The sequence below is a fragment of the Schistocerca gregaria genome, chromosome 1 (genome assembly GCF_023897955.1).
Source record: "Schistocerca gregaria isolate iqSchGreg1 chromosome 1, iqSchGreg1.2, whole genome shotgun sequence".
Classification (NCBI taxonomy): Eukaryota; Metazoa; Arthropoda; class Insecta; order Orthoptera; family Acrididae; genus Schistocerca; species Schistocerca gregaria.
In genome coordinates, this window is record NC_064920.1 from 232,391,216 (window position 1) to 232,401,205 (window position 9,990).

The following is a 9,990-nucleotide window of genomic DNA, read 5'->3' on the forward strand; positions in this document are numbered from 1 at the left end:
ATAGCCCAAGGTAGACCGTTAGTGTCTTACAAAGATAACTCAGAAATATAAAATTTTTGAATACTAAAGATAGGTGAGGGTTAATTTATTAGAATGACATGTCAGAGGAAGCATTAACTCACTGTTCATCACACCACTGAGATAGATCCTGTATTGTTTCATATGCAGCAATTTTTTTTCCATGGCTGTATTTTTATGGAATGGCTAAAACTGAACAGGAGAACTACAACTGTTGCACAATCATTTAAGAAGTTCTTGTTACTTCTGTAGATTTGTTCTTATAACCTTCCAAGCTCTTCCTACACTAGTGCTTGCTAATTCCATATTTTCGAATAAGTTTTCCAATAAACAGTTGACTTTTGCAGTCTATCTAAGTCTTGTTTTTCATATTTCCTTCCCCTTTCCTCTTCTTTATTCTCATCTAAACTTTAGTTTGTCTGCCCTTTTGCATCATCATTTATTCTATAGCCTTTCATGATTTATGTTGTGATACATTTCAATTTGCATCCTTTAACATTTATTTTACTATACTTTCTAACTTACAAAGCTGATTTTCACAAGACACTATATGTCTTTGTAGCTGTATCAGCCTACAGTCTACTTAGAGTGACCAGCCACATGTAATAATAGATATGAAGTCAATTCTACGCAAGTCAAAAATTGTTACTCTTTAGTTTTCTCAAATGAAGTTCATAATGGTATTGCAGATCACCCTAAAATAACAAAATTATGGCTCTTACTGAATAATAACCTAACATAATATTGTTACTTTCATTGTTAATATGTTAGTCACATAATTATTTAATTAATTAATGAACTGACAGAATAGGTCACATACTTTTATTACATCATTTTTGTTGTGGAACAGTATTTTACAATGTACATGTAAAGAATAAGTAACACAGTTTGTGTCTGCTGCATGTGGAGTTGTCTTTAAAGTAAAACTAACACTGTAACTGTATGGAATACAGTTCCATTCTAGGACTTGAGAGGTCTTGTGCACAATAATACTGTCGTGTTTGACTGTGTTGTGTGAACAAGAAAGCAGGTGAAGAAAAGAACTGTACTATTCACAGTTACTAAAAGTAAAGTTCACAAAACAAAAACATTTATGTACCAATGCCTCTACATTCAGCAGCTACAATGGAAAAAGTAAGTAGAAATGATTACAATTCTCTGATCATTATAGTTGTGTCAAAACCTGGTTAAATGAGTTGAAGAATATTGACGTAATAAAAACCATTTGCATTTATGGACCCTGATGCATGGGCATCAACGTCTACCATAACTGTGAATGCTAATCACCTTTACTGATATCAGAACAGTACTCAGTTTCACCAAATACGTAACAACAAGTAAATCATAAGAAAGAGATCTGCCTAGTCACAATGTATATACCTTATCATCTATCGCGATGTTTGTGTGCTATTATTCACATATATTTACTTGCTGTTACTGTAGCAGACAAACAAAGGAAATCTCTGAAATACTTTCATTTTCAATTTTTTAAAATTATTGCAATAGTGGTCCCATAAATGTTTTCTGTAATAATACCTGGAATAATTATATTTACAATTTAGTCAGAATCACTGTTTTGGCACGCATGTGCTGTTTCAGTATTTCTCTTTTCAGCATTTAATTTTGCTATCAACTCTTTAGCAGGATTAAAAACACCATTTGTCTGTTTGTTGCAAATGAAACATCGTGTACTTTTCCTGTACTGTGTTAGGGCACATTTCTCACAAAAATAATGGTTACATTTTGTGACAATAGGATTCACAAATGATCCCCTGCAAATAAAGCACTTAAATGGCAGGTCTTCTGAATCAGAATCTACTTCATATTGATGAGGATCATCATCTGTTGCACCATATGTACCTTCCTGCATTTCACGTTCCAACTGCCAACCATACTTATAATCTGATCTGTCATGTAAGAACTTACAACTATCACCAAAACCACAGAATCCTGTTTCTTTATAATCTTTACAAATGTCTGGTTGGTAATCCCATCTTACAGTTGCCCTAAGGTTAGCAGGTGCTCTAATAGGACCTTTCCGAACCATTCCACTACTTGCGTTGCCCTGAGCAGTGTCCTTCTTTTCATAAAACTGAGTATAATTATTTAAACCTCGGTAAACCTTATCATCTTCCTTTCCTTTCAGTTCTTTATTAATACGTACTGCATTTTCAAAGATAGCTTGAGCATCTTTATCAACTTCAGTTTCTATTTCTAGAATTGCTGTTGCTCCCATGTCCTGTGGACCTTCTCGATCAGCATTTCGCTTTGAACGATAAGAAACTGTCAAAGCATCTCCTTCATCTGAAGTATCACTCTCCTCCTTACTGACATTTGTGGTTTTTTGTAAGCTTGTCTTTTGTATAAGGGGATTTTCTTTCCCTGTCCTTTTCTGCCTTTTGACAATCTCCACTTGTTCACTGCTATCAGAGGAATCTGAACTCTTTCTCCTGGCTCGCACTCCTTTCCTTTTGAAGTTTGTCTTCTTAAATACACATTCACTGGCATCAGCCATTTTTCAGTTACCTGAAATATAAAAACAGGTATAGTTTAATAACAAGTAATAACAGTAAGGGCAAAAAATAACACACATCACTGCAAACAGTAAATACTGAGTGTCACAGGATATCTGTCCAATGAACAAATGTAACTTATTTGGTTAAACACTGTTAATGGTAGAAATGAGAATTAATTGTGTGAGATGGAAAGGAGTCAAGTAGAAGGAGATGTGCTGAACATTGTATGTCTAATCCAAGGATTGGAGAGCTTTGTATGACACACCAGAATTTCTATTTCCTACAGAACTTAAAATTAAACAAGTGCTAATAACTGGACTTATGGTAAGAAAGATAATAACACTAAGAAGTTAACAACTTCACAAGCTATATGCTGGTATTTCACAAAGCATCAAGGCTTTTAAATGAACACTGAATTGAGGCCCCCTCTTTTCTCAATGTCCTACTAAAACCTGCACAGTCAGGAGCTTTCGAACTATTTATTTATTAAACATTGCATCAAAAGTTGTAGAGAAATGACATTTTTCAATATCAACAATATTATGGAAAGGATAGACAACTAAGCACCGTAAAAATGATACACTGAGCTGCAAGCAGCAACAATGAGAAGACATTAAGCTTTTGGCCAAAGCAATTTTCAGAAAGGAAAATCTACACTTTCACACGAGCAAGCACGCCTCACTCATAGATGACTGCTAACTATGACTAGAATGCAACTGTGTTGCATCAAATGAAGGAGCAGTCCAGAGTGGGGTGTGGGGAGAAGAGAAGTCACTACTACTTGGAGGAGTGTGCAGGGACTAGATGGTGGCAGGACAAGGCTGCAGGCACAGTGTTGAGATAGTGTAGGAGGAAGGTGAAGGTGCAGGAAAGGAGAGGAGAAGAGAAGGGGAAATGTCTGGTAGGTACATTGGCAGAAGCAGTGCACTATGAGGTTGAAGGGACACGAATTGGGAGGTGGTAATATGACACAGGGGACAGAAACTTGTGTGGAGGTTGTGGGGCCAGTAGGTACTAGTGGTTGAGGCCGAGATGATTTCAGAAGTACAGAATGTGTTGTAAGAATAATCCTCATCTGTATAGGTCAGAGAAGTTGGTGGTGGAAGGGAAGATCCAGTTCGCCTGGATTGTGAAGCAATCATAGAAATCATGCTTGTTACACTCAGCTGCAAGTTGTGCCACAGGATCTTCCATTTTGCTCATGGCCACTGTCTGACAGTGGCCATTCATCCTGGTGGACAGCTGATGATAGTCATAACAATATAAAAAGCTGTAAAATGATTGCAGCAGAGCCGGTATATGACATTGATGCTTTCATAGGTGGCCTGGTCCCTTATGGTGTAGGATAAGTCCATGACAGAACTGGAATAAGAAGTCCCAGATGGCTGGTTTGGGCAGGTCTGGCACCTGGGTCTTCCACAGGGATAGGGATGGACTAGAATGTTGTGGAGGTTGGGTGAATGATCGAACACAACTTAAGAAGTGGTGGGAAGGATCTTGCCTCGAATGTCGCTCATTGCAGGGCATGATGATAGATAATCAAAGCCCTAACGAAGGATGTGGTAAAGAAGTTCCACCCAGTCCCAGGTGGTACTGTGTGATGGAGGTGGCACTACTTTCTAGCAAGTTCTTGGGGATGGTGGGAGGATTGAGAGTGTTTGAGGATATGCAGCAATGGGAAATCTGTTTGCGGACTAGGTCTGAAGATAGTACCTGCCTGTGAAGGTCATTGTGGGATCAGCATACTGGGCAAGGGAGTTCTTGTCACTGCAGATACACTGTCCCCAGGCTGTATGGGAGAGAGAATAGTTGTGGAAGGGAGGGCAGCTGTTGACATGCAGGTACTGTTAGTTGTTAGTGGGTTTCATGTTGACAGAGGTGTGGATGGAGCCATCAGAGAGGTGGTGACCAAAGACCAGGAAGGTGACACACTGCGTTGAGGAGGACCAAGTGGAATGGATGGGAAAGAAGGTATTGAGGTTGTGAAGGGATGTGGGTAGGGTGTCTTGACCCTGAGTCCAGGTCATGAAGGCATCATCAATGAACCTGAACCAGACCCGCAGTTTGGGTTTTTTGGAGTCCAGGAATGTTTCCTCTAGATGGCCCACAAACAGTTTGGCACACAAAGGTTCCATGGGGCTGACCATGCTGTGCCACGGATTTGTTTGTATTCTTCTACTTTGAAAGAGAAATAGTTGTGTGTTACGATAAAATCAGTAAGGTGTATGAGGAACGAGGTAGTGATCTTGGAGGCTTAAGGACAGTGGGAGAGGTAGTGTGCAATAACAGCAAGAACTTGGGCATGAGGGATTGTTGGTGTATAGGGAAGTGGTGTCTGTAATATGTGAATCTACTGTACAACTTATTCTTTTTTGTGTAACAGTTTTGTTCAGAGATTATTTTCCAGTATCTGTTGCACGCATGTTGTGGGTACTGGAAAATTTATGGGTAGAAAGGATATTGGAAAATTGTAGTAAAATACAAGCAACACAAATTCAGACTACAATTTTCCAACATCACTTTTTACCAAAAATTTCCCTGTATCTGTGACATTTACTGGTCATGTAATAACAAAAAAACTGTACAGCAGCTTTAAGTGTTGCACACTGTCATTTCTACAATGTAGAAAAGCTCTGGTGGAACTCAATCAACATTAACTATTTTCACATCAAAAATTTTTAATACACACTCTGATACAAGAAATATAAAGTCTTCTCAAAATTCATACTGTATAAGAAATAGGATTAACCACGAAACTTAAAAAAATAGTATTAACCACTGTAGTCTCGGGGTAGCATTTTTGAGCAGTAATCAAAACATACAGGATTCAATCACACTCGCTGCTAAACTTTTTAATAAATTTTTTAATAAATTTTTAATAAAAACCATAAGCAATGTTGTCCAAAGACTTCTGGTATAAGAAGTCATCCTTGTTCATCCAATGGCCGTGTCAAAGAGTGGACAGTAGCTGACAGAGGTTCCGGGTACCTCCATGTCCTTGGGTAGGAAACTACCCCCAAAAGGCAGGAGAATCAGCACTGATCAATGGCAATGGCGTCAAAGAAGCCTAATGTGTATCCACACAAAATGAGGCCTGTAACTGAAAAAGTGTTATGAGGATCTCTGCATTGACGAAGGATTCCAGATCAGTCCCCTGCTCTGGGCTTAGGAAGGGACTGCCATGTAGGAGGATTCCAGGAGAAAAATACTCAATAACCAATGGAAGGGGAACATTTTGAGTCTGAATGTGAAATGTCAGAGGCATGAACAGGGCAGGGTAGATAGAAAATGTGAAAAGGGAAGTGCTAAGGTCCAGTCTAGCTAGTGGGGTTTAGTGAAGTGAAAAGGAAGGAAGATAAGGCTTCCTGGTGTGACAAATATAGGGTACTATCAACACAAGCACAAAATGGTGTAACACGAGTAACATTCCTCATTAACAGCAAGGTAGGACAGAGAGTGAGTTAGTGTGAACAGTTCAGTAATAAGATTACTCTCACCATAATAGGCAGAAAATCAACATGGACACAATAGTTCACATATACACACCGGCATCACAAGAAGAAGATCAAGAGAGAAAGTGCTTGAGAAGATTGAATGTGTAATTCAGTGTCTAAATGGAGATGAAAATCTAAAAATCATAGGGGACTGTAACACTGTAATCAGGGGAGGAGTATAAGACACAGTTAAGGGAGAATATGAGCTTTGTGTTAAGAATGAGAGAGGAGAAACATGAACAAAGTACTGTAATTAATTTCACTTGGTAATAATGAATACACACTTTATAAATCACATGGGTAGGAGGTTTTCTTGGAAAAGCCCTGGAGACATGGGAAGATAGCTGAATTACATCATGATCAGGCAGAGATTTCAGATTCAGATACTGGATTTAAGGTGTGCATAGGAGCAGGTACAGACTCAGATAAAAATTTAGTAATGATGCACAGTAGACTGATGCTTAAGAGAATCATCCAGAAGAATCAATGGAAAGAAGTGGGGTACAGAGGAATAATGAGGTGAGTTTGAAGTTCTCTAAAACTGTAGATAGTGTGACAATGAATGCCACAATAAGCAATTTAGTTAGGGAGGAATGAACACCTCTAAAAATAAATAAATAAATGGCAGTCATAGAAGTAGGACTAGCAAACCAAGGAAGGAAGGCAACTGCAAGGAAACCTTTAGTAATGGTAGGAATACTGCAGTTGATTGACAGAAGAAGGAAGAACAAAATGTTCAGGAAAAGGCAGGGATATAGCATTATAAGTCACTTCAGAATCAAATAAACTGGAAGCCATGGCAAAAGGCTGCATGAAAAATGCAGGAAAAGTGGGTTTCGGAATGACTGATTCAGTGTACTGACTGGTCAAAATAATGTTTGGTGAAATTAAAAGCAAAGACATTAACATCAAGACCGCATGAGGAATTCTGGTGTAAAACACAAAGAAGAGAGCAGATAACTGTAAAGAGTACACTGAGGGGAGAGCTGTCTGATGAGGTGATAGAAGAAGAAATGGAAGTCAATATGGAAGAGACAGAGTACCCAGCATTAAGACTCAGAGTTTAGCAGAGCTTCTGACTCGGGATCAATAAGGTGAAGGGCACAGACAACACTGCTTCAGAATTTCTAAAACAAATGTAGGAAGTGGCAACTAAACAACTAGGTTTGTAAAATCTTATGGCTTCAGAGACATACCACCAGACTTTTGGAATATCACCAGCATAATCCTGAAAATATCTGTCCTTGCTAAGTGTGAGAACTATCACACGATCAACTTAACCCCTCATGCATCCAAGTTGCTTATAGGGATATGTTAAATGATAATCAATTTAGCTTTAGGCAATATTAAAGCACCAGAGAGGCAGTTCTGACATTGTGCATGATAATCGAGACATGACTTAAGAAATAGTGAGACGTATTTATAAGTCTGGTCAACTAGGAACAATTATTTGGCAATGTAAAATGATGCAAGCTGTTTGAAATTCTCGGGAAAATTGGTGCAATCTGTAGGAAATGGGGGGTAACTTGCAATATTTACAAAGTGTTCAGATTAAAAGCAATGTAAGGCAGGTATGTAGTCTTTTGCTACTAATGTCCAATTTTTTACATCAAAGAAGCAATAACAGACAATATTTAAAGAATTTATCTTCAATGACAGTAAGAAACACAGCAAGCCAATAATGCAGATTATATACAGAAATGTAAAATGTATACATTTTCAAGAATGTACACTGTCCATCTGTGTGTGAACTTGAAACAACTTGTATAAAAAATTATGTACTACAATGGAAATGAGCTATGGTGTCAGCGGCTGGGAGTTCACAGGCAGGAAGTTCGGCCCCCAAGTGCAAGTCTTATTGAGTGTGACAACACAATGGGCAACTTGGATTTGACAATGGGGAAGAAATGATGGTGAGGACAGCACAATACCCAGTCCCTGAAAGGAGAAAATCTCCCACCCAAGCCGCGAATCGAACCTGGGCCCCTGTGCGTGGTATTCCAACATGCTGACCATTCAACTAATGGGGTGGACTCTACTACAATTAATTTTACTAATAAATCTTGAACATGAATATGCAAGTGCATCGAGTCTCAATTTCAATGAACTGTTTTTACAGCTTCTTATGTCTGAAGATAGAAACTCCTTATGATATCAAATGAATGTTATCCGTGAATGCTATTCATATTTGCAAGTTATTTACCTCCATTCATGTGACATATGGTCACCAAGCTGATCATGCTCTCAGAAATTCAGCTGAAGTGCACACTTCGTCTAAGATAGTAAAACTCAAAACCTGCAACAGCTCATGAACTATCACATTTGCCCATCAATATGTGTTGCTTGGACACCCTCATGGTAAGGCAGAATGCCAAGGAAAAAAAATATGAACTGGGCATGGAACACTGATTGCAGAAAAGGCAAGATATATCGGATAAAGACAGGACCTACAACACATTAGTACCAAATGCAAAGCAGCACAAAAGGATTACTCATGATTTAGTTAAGAAAAGAGGAGGTGAAGTTTGACATGACACACCCTTTCTTTTTACTGGTGAAATAAGTTACGTGGAATAGAGCAATCACAAAACATGGGTGCAATGGGAACCAAAATAATAAATTATTGTGAAATTGGCTAACTGAAGCATTAGACAATGTTTGGCCAGTCCACAACTCAACTGCCAGCTATCAACATAAGGTAGATCTAGCACTTCACTACTGATCAGCCTGTCACCACAACCTAAACCTTAAAAACAAAGATAGACACAAAAATAATATAATCAGTGTTCTGTTATATTTCTGTTTGTGCACTTACAATGCCACAAAATCATTATGTCATGGGGCAATGTTGACACCTGGTGTGTGGACATGCCTAAATCTATTGGTCACCATGAAATGTAAGGTCAGTAACAATAAAGTGGAACATTTAATATACTGAAAATAGTACCACAGATACTCTAGAGTAGTATTCTGGGGGCCGTATGGGCCGCGTGGAGTGGCACTAGAATAGTTTCTTAAAATACTGATACTAGTTGTACTCCAAGGGAATCAGTCTTCATTATGATCAACTAATATATCAAAATGGTGCAATATTTATGTGTCCATAACATTTCATGTCTGTACAGTAAATAAACGTGAACTGTTGTATATTGCCTTTACGAATTATTTTCGTTCTTTATTTCCTTACCAGTAAACTGAGCACGCAAGGCTCACCTACTAAAACGTCCCTCGGTTCTGCGACTTCTCGTCTGCAATGGTCCAAGGAAATATGACAACAGCATAATACTATGTTGTTATGACATGTATCCTACAAACCACGAAATCAACAGATAAAAACAAAACACTTAATAGCCTTGCTGTGTTTATTTTTGTTGCCAAGACCAAGATTACCAACATACGGCAGCCGCTAAACTAAAATAAAATTGTATTTCGCAGACACAAAACCGTACAGATTTTTAAGCGTAAACAATGAGTTCAGTACTGAAGTTTACTGGTAGGAAAGTGTAAAAGAACCTTAATATATGGGCGTTAATGACCGTAATGTCTTTGTAGTTAGAATTACGTCCGAGCTTCAACTCGATGAAATCTAACTCGATACGACCACGAAAATCGGTAGATCGAAACTGGGCACGTCATGGAGGCGAGAACGGAAACAACGTGGGGTTTTGTACTCTAGGGCAGACGGCTATTTTGGAGTGTCAGTTATATTTAACCGTTATAAAAAATTGTTAGTAATTTTTCACTGCCGAGTTCACACTGTCCACCACGTCACGGCACTTAGTTACGTGATCTCCAACCTGCTTTGCTGGCCTCAACCAAGACCACCTACAATATATTTATTGTAGGTGGTCTTGCCTCAACCGTTTTTTTCGAAGGAATTGCGATCTATAAATGATGATTTTCAAATACTTTTACGGGCGAAGTGCATATACCCAACGCGATAGTCTACATTTGTACGAAAA

General features: G+C 38.5%; 1 protein-coding gene across 3 annotated transcripts; it reads right to left on the reverse strand.

Annotated features, from left to right (window-relative positions):
* Window positions 1-826: 826 nt before the first annotated feature.
* On the reverse strand, window positions 827-9,655 carry LOC126338450 (E3 ubiquitin-protein ligase RNF113A). 3 transcript variants are annotated; one of them, XM_050001555.1, is made up of 2 exons: window positions 9,242-9,655; window positions 827-2,544 (listed from the first exon to the last, which is right to left on the reverse strand). In XM_050001555.1, exon 2 carries the CDS (start codon window positions 2,531-2,533, stop codon window positions 1,577-1,579), a length of 957 nt encoding a protein of 318 aa, XP_049857512.1. In that variant the 5' UTR covers window positions 2,534-2,544; window positions 9,242-9,655; the 3' UTR covers window positions 827-1,576. The 3 variants fall into 3 exon arrangements, with proteins under 3 accessions (XP_049857512.1, XP_049857511.1, XP_049857513.1); XM_050001554.1 differs by having other exon boundaries at window positions 9,216-9,624; XM_050001556.1 differs by having other exon boundaries at window positions 9,542-9,611.
* Between the last annotated feature and the right edge of the window lie 335 nt (window positions 9,656-9,990).

What these genes read in the sequence shown, in the direction of transcription:
- LOC126338450 (XM_050001555.1), bottom strand. Translation starts at nt 2,533, where the DNA reads ATGGCTGATGCCAGTGAATGTGTATTTAAGAAGACAAACTTCAAAAGG.